Below are 15997 nucleotides of genomic sequence, written 5' to 3'. Positions count from 1 at the left end.
CCATTCTCTTGAAGCATTTGTCTTTAGTATGTCCAAGCTTTCGGCAATACGTACACTTCACTACCTTGCCTGTGAATTTCCTTCTTTGTTTTGAGAAGAAGCTTTTCTGCATGTCAAGGACCACTGTGTTTTGTTCATCAAGGATTGCTATCATGCTGCTCTCTAGAGAGCACTTTTTTGAACTTGTCTATGTCCTCAAGACTAGAGAAGAGATCAGCCTTCTTGTCGTCTTCATCAATGTTGGCAGTGTTGGGTAGGAGGGCAGCTAGCCTGCACACACACACAACCTCAAGCACAAAGAAACGCGAGTGCTGGAAACGATGTACTCAATGAATAATAAAATGAAAGTACCAAGTGAGTACTAAAAAGCCTAGGGCTAAGTGCCCAACACACAAAAGTGTGGTCAAACGGGGAAAAAACCTGTCTAGTCATAGGGGAAAAGTGCCCGTGAGTAAGCTGGGTTCACACTTGCACTAGCTGGGAGTGGACATGACTAACAAACCTCCCTCAAGTGAATGGTGTGAACGGGTAGCAAGGTGATAAAGCTGTGAATGCTGCCCTGCACTATGCTCCACAGGAAGAGTGATCAAAAGAGATCACGATGGCAAAGATGAACTGCAGTGCCAATGGGAAAAACAAGCACTCACAACCTCAAGCACAGAGAAACGTGAGAGTGTTGGAAAAGATGTACTCAATGAATAATAAAATGAAAGTACAAGTGAGTACTAAAAAGCCTAGGGCTAAGTGCCCAACACACAAAAGTGTGGTCAAACGGGGAAAAAACCCGTGTCTAGTCATAGGGAAAAAGTACCCGTGAGTAAGCTGGGTTCACACCTGAACTAGCCAGGAGTGGGCATGACAAACAGACAGCGAGGACACCAAGTCGTTGTTGTAATAAAGAACCAATAGTGCTCAAGGGTTCTTAAAGTGAGTGATGCTCCTTCACTTTTAATGTATAGTATTTTTGTTTTAAGAACACTTTGGAGTTATTAATTTGATTGCCAATGAGATTTTCCAACTTGTTCCATACCTCCCCTGCACTTTTGTTGAAGTCGATATGATGTATCAAATTATCAGCAAGGCTCGGGCCAATATGTGCGACTGCTTTGTCATTGCGGGTCCACCCATGGTTTGACATCTGGAGAAGTGGCAGCTCCCTCAGGCTTCTCATTTGTTCTTTTGACTATGTTCCACAAACCATCTCTCATGAGGATAAGTCTCACTTTGTTTTGCCATTTTGTGAAATTTTCTCTAGACGAAAGGCTGCAACAAACAGAACTTGGCTGACAACAACAACAGAGGTGAGAAGGGCACGAAAGGGAAAGACACCCGGATCAATGAACTGAGGGGAATCTAGCAACAGCAGGTGTAGAAGAAGGCACTGCAAGTGCAAATCGACGGGAAGGTATTGCAAGTGCCAACTGACAGGAAGGCACGCCGGCTCCGCCCATTTGTAGAGAAGGCTGGCTGCTACTAGACTAAGGAGGATAGAGCTCCATATTGGAGTTTGGAGAGAGAGAGAGAAAAGGTAGAGGAAAACAATGTGCCAATGTTAAGTGTTTGCACGATTCAATGAGTATTGTATTGCTTATATGATCTGAAGTACACCAAGTGCATGCTTTTATAGGTTGCAAACCTTATCTTTTGACTCACACAATCACACTCATGTATGGAGACATGACACATGGCACACACTTATCTTAACTAGATAAGAGGGTGTTCACACGCATATAGACACACTTGCACAAACATGGGGTGTTCACACCTAAATAGGTATTCACGAATCACACCTATACAACCACATGTAGCCATATGGATACACACCTATGTAACAGGTATACGAGGTGGACATACAGGACACGAGAGATTCCGAAATACCCAATAGGGGGTATTTGGAAGGGTGGAGGAATCTTATGTGTGGTCAAGCTCCATTTGCAGACTTGATTGTGATTTGTTGTATCACGTAAGGTATGGCCACTGTGATCTTTTGCATCACGTGGTGCCAGTGAGCCCAAATCACCATAAGTATGAAGGCCACTCCATAAGACACCACCTTCGCTCCGAAGAGGGATTTGTTGGGTATTTTGGAGTCTCATGTCACGACCCTGTGAATTTGTACAGCGTCACTCTGAACATTGGGCATGGTGGTTAGTGTGCAAGACATTTGTCGAGTATTTATACTTGGGGTCAAGAGGACTCTAGGTGTTATTATTAAGTTTTCCTTTCATAACCCCATCTGGGGGAGACAAATGTTTGGAGGGGACAAAGGTTTTAAAAACCTTTAAAACAAATGAATACCCGTTTAGGAGCATCATGGCCCTTTTGGGGGGCTACTTTATTTTTGGAGGTGACTCTTTTGGAGAGAATCGGGCTGCAGCTGCATGCGTGGTGCTTTTCTCTCTTGGAAGGCTGGCAGCTGGACTGCAGCTACATACAGGAGCTTTGGCTCGTGGGAAATGCTCTTTTCTCTCTCTTTCCTTTGGAAGGCGACTGGTGGGCTACAGGGAAGCGCAAGTCTGCAGCTGCTCGTGGGCTTTCTCCAGACGGCTGGCGGGATGGTTGGGGAGCAATAAAGGAGTCATGCAGTCAATAAGCAGGCGGGCAGCTTGCAGGTGGCGGGCAGGGGCTGAACAACAGGAAACGGGCGAGCTGCAGAAAAGCAGAGGGCTGGACTGCAGAGAAGCGTGGGCTGCACAGAGGCCTCTTTGCTTTTTGGCTACTGGTGGCGGGCTGCAAGCGCAAGGACTGGACTGCTCTATCTCTCTCTCCCTCTCCTGGATGCAGGCGGGCAGTTTGCAGGCGGCCACAGAAGTCCACAGCCGACAGGTCTCTCTCTCTCTCTCTCTCTCTCCGGGGGAAGGTGGCACAAGGACTGCAGGTTTCTCTCTCTTTGCGAGCAGGTGGGGCTGCAGGAAGTGCACAACCGAGTCTCTCTTTTCACTTGCTCGAGACTGTCTTGGAGGTGCTCCTCTGGCCCTTTGTGAGAGATCTGCACCTCAGCTCATCATTTGAGAGTGGAGACAGTCAGATATGGGCCAAGGGTGGGCAGCTGCACCAGAGGACAGGATATGTTAGCTTTGTCACACAGAGGCTAAGACAGAGGCCCACTATGTATGCAGATGCCCAATATGAGATTAGGGGGAGGTTCCACTGCCTCTTCTGAGATGGATTTGGACCACTTTCTAGGGTCGTGGATTTCCTAGACCAGAGATGCGTGGGACTTTTTCTCTTGGAACTTTGTAGACACAGGGAGTCCCTTTTGCGGCCTAGACTAGCGGTACCCGTGAGAGGACCAGTATAGAGAGCTCTCACCGACTTCTTCCAGACTAGAGTGATGAGGGTAGATTCACCCACTACACCCGACCTTAAGACTGATGCGGGAGCTTGGCGGAGAGGAGTGACACTAGATAGAGCCATTGAGCTATGCAGAGCCTGGCACCCTCGACCTTGTGGTCCCTGTCCACGCCCACGTCACTACAAGAGGATGAGAGCCATTATCTCCCACCACCACAAGACTTTCCCCTGCCGGCCTAGCTTTAGTACATTGGGTGCCATGTTGCAGCGTCCTATTTTTTAGGGTGATACGAGAGCTGCACACTTTTTGTTTTGGGATCAGATCTGACATTTTAGCTCTTATTACTTTCTTTGATTTTTATTTTTAGTACCCATGATGATGTATTTTCATGGACCTTTTGGTGTCATAGGTCATTTTGGCCTTTTTGTAGACGTTAATACAACTTTCTTTCTTTCTCTCTGCATAGCAACAATGGAGAGGTTCCATCCTCCTCAGAATTGCAGAACCCTAATTCTATTAGGTCCTACAAAAAGCTACTAACCCCCACTCAAGGCTATGGTTATTCTAACTTGAAGGTATTAAGCCTTGGGATGAGATGTAACAAGTAGGATTAGTTGATTTTGCAATAGATCTCCTTGCTGTGTATGTTTCTTTTGTATGCTATATCTCAATGTTCTTCTCGGATGTGATATAGGATTGCCTTAAAATTTAGGAGGATGCCAGACTTTATAGCGTATTGAATTATATTGACTGTTTGTGTGTGAAGGGGTAGTCAAGACAGAAGCACCAGAGTTGGAAGGCCTTGGGTTCATGGAAGATGCAGCTGCGCAGTTGGGAAACCTTATTGCTTCTCCCAGTCTACAAGAGATCAAATGTGTTGAGAGCATTGCTTTCTCATCTTTTAATCCCGTCCCTGGCTTTCGAAGGTAAATATACTCACAAGATGTGAGAAAAGCCAATGAAGTATGAACATATTGAATCCTCTTGTTTTGTGGTAGCAACTTACTTTGGAGAACAAAATATCATTGCCCCAAAAATGGAACAATAGGTGGACCTTTAGCTAAGGCAGAGGATGGAGAGGTTTCTGAAGAGGATTACTTTTGTTCTAGTGATGCTACGTTGCATGTTTGCAGGCTCCTTGGAGATCTGATCTATTTGGACATTCATATACTGGAAGGGAAAAGCTATTGTGTAACAGCCCATACCAAAGGCTTTTTTGTTAATGCGAGTGTGGGAACTATATTGGATCCTCGCCCAATTAATCCGACTCGTGAGGCCACAACTTTGGTGGCTCTCTTGCGACAACTCAGCGAGAAGTTTTCAAAAGGTTTGCCCACTAGCCACGTGTTTTCAGAGGATTGTCTTGATTGCAATTTCAATGTTCCCACGTCTGTACACTGCATGTTAGCCTGTTTTACTTTAATCAGGCTGTTAATATGCGCACCAATCTCCAATAGAGATTAGGATGCCGGATGTCTGGGCTGCTCAAATATGGCTGCTGCTCATAAAGGGGGCCTCACTAACACGAACTAGCCAGATTCGGGGTACAAGTCACTTAGGGTGGAACATATGTTTCTAAGAATTCTGTGGTAGATGCAATTTACTGTTGCTTGGTTGAAACTTTAGCATGATCACAGCCTTTTCTATGTGTTTGATATTTGTGCAGGTTTCTTGGAAGTCTTAGAGCGTAAAGCCCAAGGACACCCTTTCGAAAATGTCCCCTCTCTCTTGCCCGTAAGTCCTTGGTTAGGACCTTATCCTCCACTTGGTAAGTCCCACGATTTGCTGTGTAATGCTTGTACACAACAGTATGTATGTCTTTGTAGGAAATGTGTGAAAAACCGATGTGTATGTGATGTCAGCTCACAAAAGAGATGTTGCTCGAGCTGAAGATGCCTTGATGCCATCATATGGGACAGAGACTATAGGTATGCAAAGGGATTGGAATGAAGAGCTGCAATCATGCCGGGAATTCCCACGGAAAACTTTGCAGGACAGGTTTGGGGTGCACACAATTTATTTTGGTTTTTTTTTTTTATGGTCAGCAAAAGATTTACAAGCTGGCACACTTCCACTATCTGAAACTGGTCGGGTGGAAGCATTGGTGTATTTTTTTGTGTTGGTGTTTGAGTTGGTGATTTTTTTGATTTCAGGATCATGCGTGGTGATTTTTTTGATTTCAGGATCATGCGTGATCGGGCACTTTATAAGGTGAATTGTGATTTTGTGGATGCGGCAATGAAGGGTGCGAAGGGAGTAATTGGCCGATGTATTCCTCCAATAAATCCAACAGATCCAGAGCGTTTCCACATGTAAAATCTCTGCTCTTGCATCATATTCTGGCCACAGTACAGGAGAGACGAGCTTCCATTCAAATATGAGTTTGTGACAAGTTTTTTTCTGTTTCTGATGCCCTTTTTATCCCTTTCTGCAAAAGTCATTTTTGAATCCCACTTGAAAGCCGCTTTATGTCCATGACTGGGTTAAGTTAATACCTTAATACCTTTAGGAGAGCCTGGATAGGGCTCTCTCTGGTGCAAAGTGGCTTTTTAGCTACTTTGGGCATGGACTTGTGTGAAAAGCACCTGATAACAGTAAAGGTGTGCTTTTACTAATAATCTGAGGTAATTTAATTGATTTGAGTTGATTATTTTGGGGAGTTAGAAACCTTAAAGATGGAGCTATCATAAAACTCTTGAGCAGCTTATTAGGGAAACGTCTGTAACCTCTTGAAACTTCACTCCATGCTTGGTTGTTGGGAAAGCACCATGCTGGTGTTGCTCATAGGAAGATAATGTTAATTCCTTCGGTCTATCCGTCTCCTGCGCATGCTCCTTCCCCTTAAGAATGTGTTGTTTCTTGAGAGGGTATTCTGGATTTTTCATGAGTCCACATTTTCCAGGTAGAAGTGTGAGTTTTTGCTTCTAAATCAAGATTCAGGTTTTGGCACTCAGTTCAGATCTATTTGTTGCATCTTGGCCAGGTACGTGCACAACAACATTTTTTTCAGTTTTGCAATGGATGGAGATTTTACATTGATGCAGCAGCTGCATGAGCAAGGATCCAAGCAACTCTCAAATGGGGAGGGCAAAGACACTTCCAAACCAGTAGATGATCTGGATGAGAAGGTTTCCTCAAAAGTTGAGGTTGTAGACAGGCTGGTGAATACAGAGTCTGTGCAAGATCACAAAGATGGTGCTTCTGTGATAACAGATTCAGACCCTCTCTCTGAGAGAAGTGCATCTCTACAAGTTGTGGAGAGTGAACAAGCTACATATGCCTCAGCCAACAATGATTTGAAAGGCACAAAAGCCTATAATAATGCAGATGTTACCGGTCTTTACACTCTAGCAATGGCTACTATTGACTATAGAGGTCACAGAATCGTTGCACAGGTGGATGCAGTATCCCTCTAGGCAGTATGCTATTGATTGAACTTAAACCTTTTTATGTATGTTGTTAACTGAGTCTTAGAATGTTGGTTAAAGATTCACCAGGTTCAATTGTTTGCAGAGCATAATACCTGGAATTCTTCAAGGTGATAAGTCAGAGTCTTTGCTTTATGGCTCTGTTGACAATGGCAAAAAAATATTCTGGAACGAAAAGTTTCATGCCAAGGTATTTCTGAGGATGGACTTGGAGAAGATTCCAGGTAGCTTCTCTGCTAGAAGTGGCAACTAACTCTTTCTTTTGGGAGCACATCCAGGTTCTTGAGGCTGGAAAGCTACTGCATATCAAGGAGCATGAAGTCTTTGACGGGTCTGGCACTGTTGTTAAAATGGCTGCTCCTGTGGAGTGCAAGGGCATAATTGGCAGTGATGACAGGTTTGTGTTTGAACTTTGTATATTAAATGTCAAAATGTCCCAATGGAATAAAAGCAGCAAGGCCCAAAATGTTTTGAAGATGGCAAAAATTGAAAACAAAAACGGATTCTAACACTATTTTATGTCATCATGCCGGGTTAGTGTATACATCCCAATTGGTGACATAGACATGGGCATTTGTGTAAGCAGGATTAAGAGATGAATGCATGAGTTTGACTGCAAAGACAAGTTGGTTGAAGAAGCACTGCATTTGGCCCCTTGAAAACAATGTTCACAAACTGTTCTTGTCACAATTATGAAGGCTTTTATTTTCCTAGTCAAGCGTAATCCGATTTTGTATTTCCAACCAATATGGGATTTCCAGCTTGCATACCAACACTCTCCAACGCTGTTCTCAACAGTCTTGGAAAATGTTGGTTGGCAAGTTGGGATGCAAAGTTCAAATGTCTCAACAGGGTTGGCAATGGCATCTCACAGGCATAAATGTGAGAGAATGGGGCTATGCCAAGTTTTGACAACCATGGTTGCATGTATTCCATCCATGCCTAAAGCTATGGCCGTTTTTTTTAATGCACGAGTGGGTACTGAAATTAGATGTCATGGGTAGATTTGAACCCAGGTCCTCATTCTGGGAATCCCGAGTGCTAGAGCCTGCTCGCAAGCCATGGCCGTGTCGAATTTGCAAGTCTACCATCTGTGTTGGTAGTCGCGTCTATGGCATCCATGCCTTGAGCCTAAAACTGCCCTTTTTAACTTGGTGTCTAAACCCTCTCAGCTCTCCATTTTGAAATTAATCGCCCTATGCTTGTTTTGGTAGGCATTATATCCTAGATCTCATGCGAACAACTCCGAGGGATGCAAACTACACAGGGACAGGTTTCCGACATGCTGTTCTGAGACCAGAGCTGGTGGCAGCATTTTGCCAAGTGAGTGCATTTCCTGCAAGCACGCATGTTTGCAGCATTGTTCCTGCAGTGACTCACTTGTTTTCCTATAGTAATGGCTCATGCAGGCAGAGGCATTAGCAAGGATGAAGGGGAAGCTGGATGAAAAGGATGAAGGGGAGGACAGTAGTCTGATACAAGAGGAGCTTCTTTCAATACGACTAAATCCAAATGTTCTTACAGACTTCAAACTGGCTGGTGAACCTGAGGTCTGCATTCTCTTCTAGACATTGAGAATCTGAGTGTTTGGCTTCAAAAAGTGTGGCATCATTGAAACATTTTGGCGACTGCAGGAAATAGCTGATGATGAAGCATCTGTAAAGAGAGCAGGGAAATATTTGGTGGAAACTGTGCTCCCCAAGTTTGTTCAAGACTTGAGCAGCTTGGAGGTGTCCCCAATGGATGGCCAGACTTTAACAGAGGCACTGCATGCACATGGCATAAACATGCGGTATTTGGGTCAAGTATGTTCCTGCACTGTTGTCTTTGATTCAACTGCCTGAATGGTTTAGGCCACCCTTTGCTATGGCTGATCTCTTACTAAATGTAAGAGCTAGGTCAGGTATTGTGTCTAGGCATTATTACCTGATATAGACTGCTAGTTTTATCTAGCTACAAAGACTGAGCAGGTCCCTCTATATGGAAGTTTTACCTCATTTATGTCTGTCCGTTGTGCTGCATTGATTTTGGTTGGTCCATGATCATGATACTTTTGGATTCCAGGTTGCAAATTTATCAAAGCAACTTCCACATATATGGGACTTGTGTGTTGTAGAAATGGTTACTCGGACTGCAAAGCATGTATTGAAGGTGAGAATTCTATTCCAGGAGTTCTGACCACCGAAGATCATTTATATAAAAGTATTGATATTCACATCTTCACTGTGAAGAGGGCTTAGACTTGGGTTGACCATCTCCTCCCCCACCCTGCTCCCCTTTTCCCCCCTCCTTCCTCACGCCCTTACTCTGCATATATGTTCCAGCTTCCCTTCATGATTACTAACTTTATTTTGCAAACCAAAGTGAGAATTAATCAATTTTGTTTGAATTGAGCTTTCAGGGGATTCTGAGAGCGACCCAAGATCATGATGTTGCAGGTGCCATTGCACATTTTCTTAACTGCTACCTAGGTCATGACACCCCAGAGGGTACGTCACCTTTAATATTTGAGAAGATCCCGGATGCTTCTGTGGTCAAAGCTTCTGGTAAAGCTGGAACTCCAGAGAAGGGACGGAAAAAGGGGAAGGGTGGTAAAAAGTCCGCTGATTCTCAAGGCTCCTTGAATTCTGTAAGTTTGTGTCATTTCTTTTGTCTCGTTGACAACCCTTGACATCCTTTACATATCAAATGGTGCGTGGGCTTGATTGTCCATTCATAAGCTGCCATCCCCACCCGTTGTCAGATCATAGCCATCCCTGCCCTGCTGTCATGAGATCCTCTGACAGCAGGGATGGGTGGGGATATGTGTAAGGGGCCTAAGGCTCAATAGGCTCTGGATTGTTGCATAGAGCTGATTTACGGCGGTGTGTTGGCGCCCAGCTGATTATTCATTTTGTTTCTTATTTTTTTTGAACTCTTTTATTAGAGCGATGGATTGTCTGCTGCAGAGGGTGCAGACAATCCATCCCTCTAGTAAAGGAATTCAAAACGTCCAACTCATTATTCATTTTGTTTCTTAAATTTTTTGAATCCTTTTATTAGAGTGATGGATTGTCTGCTGCAAAGGGTGCCGCTGGAAGTGAGGCTTCCTATTTATGCATAACTTCCTTCCTGGTTTGGAAGGACATCCATGAGGGTGTCAAGTTCAAATACCAGGTTAAGCATCCCCTTTTTGTCTCATTTTTGCAGTCTGCATCTTTGAGCTACGTGGATTTATTTAAATCGAAACCATTGTAACAGCCTGAAATGTGTAAGATTTTTTTTGTTTTTTAATTTGGTGCTGTGCAGTTTGAAGTGCCCGATGATGTCCAAACAAAAGTACGGAAGATTTCAACCATTCGGAGCTTGTGCCAGAAGGTGTGCATTGTGTTTAGAGATTTGTTTTCTTTGAGCAGTGGATCAGGGATGACATAAATGTGTTTCTATGAATCAGGTTGGAGTGACACTGGCTGCCAGGAGCTATGATTTCCATGCAGTTGGTCCTTTTCAAATAACGGACATCCTTGATCTGCATGCTGTTGTGAAGCACTCTGTGCCAATGTGTGCAGATGCTCGAGACCTATTAGAAAGTGGAAAACTGAGGCTGGCGCAGGTCAATATTTCCTCTTTTAGAAAGTGCATATCAGCAAATTACTGTTTTCTCAGTGGCCATCACATGCTCTCGCATGTGTATGTGCACCAGTCCTTATGTACCTGTGCATGGGCAGCACGAGGACTGTCTACACAGCTGTGCAGTGCACAGATGGTCTACACTTTGCATGATGGGCTGCTTACTTTTGGCTGATAGTCAATGGAGGGTTGCAGTGCAACCTTAATTATAGTGATATCCTATAAATTCAAATCTTTCTCTGGGGTTACTTATCTAGATTTTCCTCTGTGGGGCCACTACCATGTATAAATTTGATGCCCGCTCTTGGGCTGTCTTCCAGATTGCAAAAATCACATGGAGCTTTGCCAGGTGTCGTGCCAATTATGAGTCTGGCCTGTGGGAAATGTGTAGGTGATAAGTGAGCTCATTAAAAAAGCACGACCCATCCTGCATGGAGTGACCCTTTTCCGGCTCTTGTTTTGCCGCTCTTGGCAAACTACATGAATTGAGTTTCCCAAGTATCTGTTTGGAAATCATGTTTACTTCAGGGCATGTGGTTTAACGTTGCCCATTTTGTCTGTCAGGGAAAACTCAATGAGGCCTATGAGCTTTTCTCTGAGGGTTTTAGTATTCTTCAGCAGGTATTACTATCCCGGCATACTGTCGTTATGTACATGTGGTCAAGGATGTTTAATTTTAACCCACAGTGATTTGGCAAACTAATTATGCTAGAGAAATGCAGGTTTGTGGGCCTATGCACCGGGAAGTTGCCAATTGCTGCAGGTAGATATGCTATTCATTCTTCATTGCTCTTCACTCTACATGGTTGAAGTCTATTACTGGAACTACATTTGTTACATTGAAATTTTTGCATGTTTAAAGGTACCTAGCCATGGTACTGTATCATGCTGGAGATATGGCTGGTGCCATCATGCAACAACATAAAGAACTAATTATCAACGAACGCTGTCTTGGTTTAGACCATCCTGACACTGCTCACAGGTTTTGCATGCAAACTTGCTTTATTTTGAACTTCTGCATGCTGGGTGTTTGCAAGTTTGTCTGATACAGATGTCTTTGCTATGTCTACCCTGGGGCCTGTTGTGGTCATTGCAGTTATGGCAACATGGCACTTTTCTATCATGGTCTGAACCAGACAGAGCTTGCCTTGCGTCACATGGCTCGCACATTACTTCTGCTTAATGTGTCAAGTGGGTCAGACCATCCCGATGTTGCAGCGACTTTTATAAATATAGCCATGATGTACCAGGATATAGGGCGAATGAACGTAGCTCTGAGATACCTCCAGGAAGCGCTGCAGAAAAACTTGCGACTCTTGGGAGAAGACCATATTCAGACTGCTGTTTGCTACCATGCCCTTGCTATTGCTTTCAATTGTATTGGAGCATATAAGTTGTCATTACAGGTGTGTTTTTCCATGCCCTTGCAATCACATTCAATTGTATCAGAGTGGTTCGATTTTGCCTTCCACAAATGACTTCTGAAATTCCCACAGCATGAGCGGAGCACCTACAACATACTTGCAAAACAGCTGGGAGAAGATGACACTAGGACACGTGATTCAGCAAATTGGTTAAAAACTTTCCAACTTCGTGACATGCAGGTTGAGGCTTAGGATAAAATTAATGTTCAGTAGCTTCTATATGAAGATAATCACTTTGGATCTATGTCCTTCTGTTTCTTAAGCATTTGGATGGTTTATTGACATAGCAGAAGGGTCAACAGCAGACAATGACAGTGGCAGCTGCCCAAAAAGCAGCAGATGTTTTGAAGGTTTATTGCTGCCTACACCCAAAATCCATGGAAAATATCAAGAGAAAATTTGTGAGCATGTTTCTGTGATCGCAAGTGGTATGCAGCACCATCATCATGTTTGATATCAATGTGCCGTTTTTTTGCATCTACCAGGCTCGCCCAGACCTCTTACAAGCCTTTCAAGCTGCAGCCGCTGGTGGAGGTGGTCCACGAGGGTCTCTCAACAAAGCTGCAGCAGCAGCTGCTGCACTGATGGGGGAGAGAGAGAGCTTGCCAAGGTCGAGAGGTATGGATGAGCGGGGTGCTCGTGCCAAAGCTGATGTCCGAAAAAGGGCTGCAGCTAGGGGTTTGAATGTTCTTCCTCATAATGTTCCTGTTCAGGCTTTGCCGGAATTATTGAATATACCAAACAATGGACTGCACGAAAAAAGTTGGGTTGAGGATCCCTCTCCAAGTTCGTCAAAAGGAGGTGGTAAGGAGACACCTGAAACAGATCGTGGGATAGATGCTAACGGCCCTGTTCAAGGGGGAGACCCAAGCCATATAAGTGATGTGAAGTTGGAGTTTTTGGGAGTAAATAACCCCAGCGTTGATATCTATGTTGAGAAGGCTATGGAAGACAGTTCAGCAGCGCAGACACCCCTAGGTCTAGGTGCAGGTTTAGGAGTTTTGGAGGCAAAGAAGTCGAAGCAGAAGACGAAGACATCAAAAGCTGCTGAATCATAATTTCACTGTGAGCTAATCTTACTGTCTTTGCTGTGGAGGGTGTAGCTATAGAAGTAGCGTCCTTAAAATGTGTCTGGGAGCCAGATTGTGTCTTTCACAGAAGGTTTCCTTCATTTTTGCAGTCAATTTTGTTGTAGTAGAGAACGGGGTCCTGCAATTGGCTGGTTTTCCCCCTGTAAAGCACTGTTAGCATTTGTATTTTTGTGCTCGTTAGATAATTTTTACTCAAATAATTACAGCTGTGTGGTACTGTAACAAAGTCTCGGCAGTGCACAGCACTATTCTAAGGTACATGCCATAATTCTGTGGAAGGTTGTCAAGAACTGCTGTAATGAGAATCTCGGACATGTACCAGTATTGCACACTTGTTTTGCTGTCAGGTTTGGACCAGCTGTTTTGGAGTGAGCTTACCACTACTTGATTACACTTCTCTACTTGGTTTATTCATTTTAAAGGTCCCATCATAAGAATTAAAAATCCAATCTGCACAGTTCTCTTCTGGTTTGTTCATCTTAAATACTGTGAAGCTCAACAGAGACGAAACCAGTTTCATGAAGTGTTACTGCTGTGTGGTTTATTATGCTGTAACAGATGATGGATTGTGCTTTGTCTGATATCAACACATGGTTGTTTCCTACTACCATTCAAACACTAGTGAACAGGTGCTTAGTGGAGATGATGTGGGCACTCGGTAACAGGCAAAGCTAATCGATCTTTTTGGTTTTTCTTAACCACCGTGTGTAAGGATTTTAGTGCAAGATTGTCAAGGTTTGTAGAGAGGAGATGGTTTAACTCCAATTCATTGCAAAGGTTGTTTGATGAACTCATATGGGGTTTTTGATTGACAATACAGAATCTTTTTTGGGGCTAGAAACTCCAGCAGTCCTGTATTTTTCTTTGAGCTTGTTCCAAGAGTAGGCAGCTCAGTCTAGCAGCTGATACTAATTGTGCCCCATGACAAAAGAAATTAGTCATTTTGTGAGCAATCAAACTAAAGTTAGATTCTCCTCAATTTGGCAGCCAATTGGTTGTCAATTTGAGTGTTGATGCTAGGTGGAATTAGTGTGTGGATTAAGTATATCAGGGGGAATCTGCAATCTCCAAAGAGACAGAGGACGTTTAAAGTTAAGGTACTGCTGTGTATTATTAACTGTGATGGATGTGGAGTGGTGGTTATGCCCAGGTTCACCCTTTCTTACAACAACTATCTTGAAAGCCAAGGGATTGCATCTAGAAAGAGGGTTACATAGGAGTAAGGTTTGAGTTCAGATTGCGGTCAAGTAAAGCTTCAGAATCTCGAAGGAAAAATAGGTGAGTTCAGATTTTGTGGTCAAGTACAGCTCAAGAAGCCCTGAGGAAAATTTACATGCTTATCGTCTTGCAAAAGCAATGTATATGGAATCTTTACCTCTTTTATGAGATCCTTTTCTTTCTACATGGGTTGGTACCTAAGTGCATCAAGAGAGTAATATCATAACTGTATAAGTACAGGTCAATATTTATTTCCTTTGCTCGTCCAAAAAAGTGTGCTTTACTTCATATATCTGTATATTCAATGCATTAACAATAATAACCATGTTAATCTGCATTTAACTCTTATTTCAAGTTGATTTTACAAATTTCATGTAATCTCATTGGTTACTAGATTGGTATAGCTCATGAATGCGTCATTCGTTAATAGAGTTGAGTATCACGTCGTTGCTAACCTCTTGATAATTTAAAATTACATGAAATTCAATCAAAGCAAGAAATAAGCCTTGTTTGATGAGATAACATAGTCTTTACAAAGCCACTATGGTCTTTACACATTAAAAATACAGACTTGTTGTGCAACTAAAGTTCTTGAATCATGATCTAAGCCACTTTCTAAAGTATAATTGAAATGTATAAACATAAGGGTATTTTTACATACATGGATGCACGACGGACGTGCAATGTAATTATTATGAGAAAGTTGGGTGGCGAAAACTCCATGGAATTTAATGCCTAATGCCTAATGCCGCCTCCTTGGAAAAGATCAAATCTCTCAAGTTAGAAAGACAAACACATAAATAAGACCATAGTTACTTTTTATTTATGATGACAAAAATTCATATGGATTCAAAATTGAGAAACATTTGAAAAATGTCATTTATTACACTTCCATGTGATTATCCATAGATTTGAAAGATCAACATTTTGATGTGAAGCATGTAAATTTTGTTTGTTAATAAAAATATAAAGATATATTCTAGAGTTGTATTGGATGGATATACCAGTCATAAAGCATCAATTTTTTGTAGCTCCATTTCTCTTCCTTGATATGGTGCTATCCAATTAGAAGATGGGTAGTACTTTCTTGTCTTGTTTATTTTATAAATGGTTGTGCACAAATTGTTATCTAAAGGATACTTTAAATTGGAAAATGTTTATTGGAGTAAGATAAACTTTGTTTTGAGATCATCCGCACCATATTTCATGTAAATTTCTATTACTATCGAAATATCTTTTACACTAATACTATGTGATATTTTTATAATGAGGCTTGTTCAGATCTTTTTGCAATAATCTATCAGATCATAAAATGTGTATATTTTTTTGCCTTAAAGATCTACATATTATGATTTCGCCAATAAGATTCTTCTTATCCCATCCAAGATACTTTTTAATGAGTTTATTAACTGCAATAATTGACATTGCATGAATTCTACTTTACATTTGATAGTGCATATGAAAAATTGTATCCCCTCTTTCGAACGAGGAACTATCAAGGCATTCTTTTGTGATAAAATCATAAAGATTATTTAGTAATGCTTCATCAATATCACAACTACCTAATGATATTGTCACACTTAGCTCAAGCACTTTAAAGTTGACATTGGATTGATCACACAATGCATCTTCATTAGATAACTTCTTTGGTCTATCATAAATTTTCTTTGGTTCTAATGCTTGAAACCTCATTACTTTGATCGTTTGAATTTATAAATTTTCAGTCCCTGTTTCTTATGATCTTTTTCTTATTTTTGACATTTCACATCATAGATTAAAGAAAAGTAAAGAAAGTAAAAAGACATATTTATGAAAGCACTAATAAATAAATACTTTTTCAAATCCAACAATGTATTAATCTAACAATGGCAATTTGCAAATCCCAACTCACAATTAAGCATTGCAACATGGTGTACTCACGTGGCTTTTGCA

At 42.2% G+C, this 15997-nt stretch overlaps 1 protein-coding gene across 2 annotated transcripts in view; it reads left to right on the top strand.

Annotated features, from left to right (window-relative positions):
* Window positions 1-13246, top strand: part of LOC147636924 (clustered mitochondria protein-like) — a 55017-nt gene extending 41771 nt beyond the window's left edge. For both annotated transcript variants that reach the window (XM_086800507.1, XM_086800508.1), the window contains 23 exons: window positions 4062-4221; window positions 4429-4622; window positions 4962-5063; window positions 5158-5293; window positions 5479-5607; window positions 6279-6690; window positions 6809-6913; window positions 7002-7120; window positions 7938-8046; window positions 8133-8273; window positions 8358-8528; window positions 8788-8874; window positions 9125-9352; window positions 9766-9879; window positions 10012-10080; window positions 10157-10315; window positions 10897-10953; window positions 11055-11095; window positions 11195-11314; window positions 11429-11738; window positions 11829-11936; window positions 12047-12106; window positions 12242-13246. In XM_086800507.1, coding sequence (XP_086656633.1) covers window positions 4062-4221; window positions 4429-4622; window positions 4962-5063; window positions 5158-5293; window positions 5479-5607; window positions 6279-6690; window positions 6809-6913; window positions 7002-7120; window positions 7938-8046; window positions 8133-8273; window positions 8358-8528; window positions 8788-8874; window positions 9125-9352; window positions 9766-9879; window positions 10012-10080; window positions 10157-10315; window positions 10897-10953; window positions 11055-11095; window positions 11195-11314; window positions 11429-11738; window positions 11829-11936; window positions 12047-12106; window positions 12242-12814 — 3704 coding nt within the window. In that variant the 3' untranslated portion in view covers window positions 12815-13246. The remainder of the gene's footprint in view (window positions 1-4061; window positions 4222-4428; window positions 4623-4961; window positions 5064-5157; window positions 5294-5478; window positions 5608-6278; window positions 6691-6808; window positions 6914-7001; window positions 7121-7937; window positions 8047-8132; window positions 8274-8357; window positions 8529-8787; window positions 8875-9124; window positions 9353-9765; window positions 9880-10011; window positions 10081-10156; window positions 10316-10896; window positions 10954-11054; window positions 11096-11194; window positions 11315-11428; window positions 11739-11828; window positions 11937-12046; window positions 12107-12241) is intronic.
* Window positions 13247-15997: the final 2751 nt, after the last annotated feature.

This window comes from Cibotium barometz, chromosome 7, assembly GCF_041138505.1.
Source record: "Cibotium barometz isolate CiBa-2024 chromosome 7, ASM4113850v1, whole genome shotgun sequence".
Classification (NCBI taxonomy): domain Eukaryota; kingdom Viridiplantae; phylum Streptophyta; class Polypodiopsida; order Cyatheales; family Cibotiaceae; genus Cibotium; species Cibotium barometz.
Note: the sequence above shows the minus strand (reverse complement) of the source record. Positions and strands in the feature narration are given on the sequence as shown.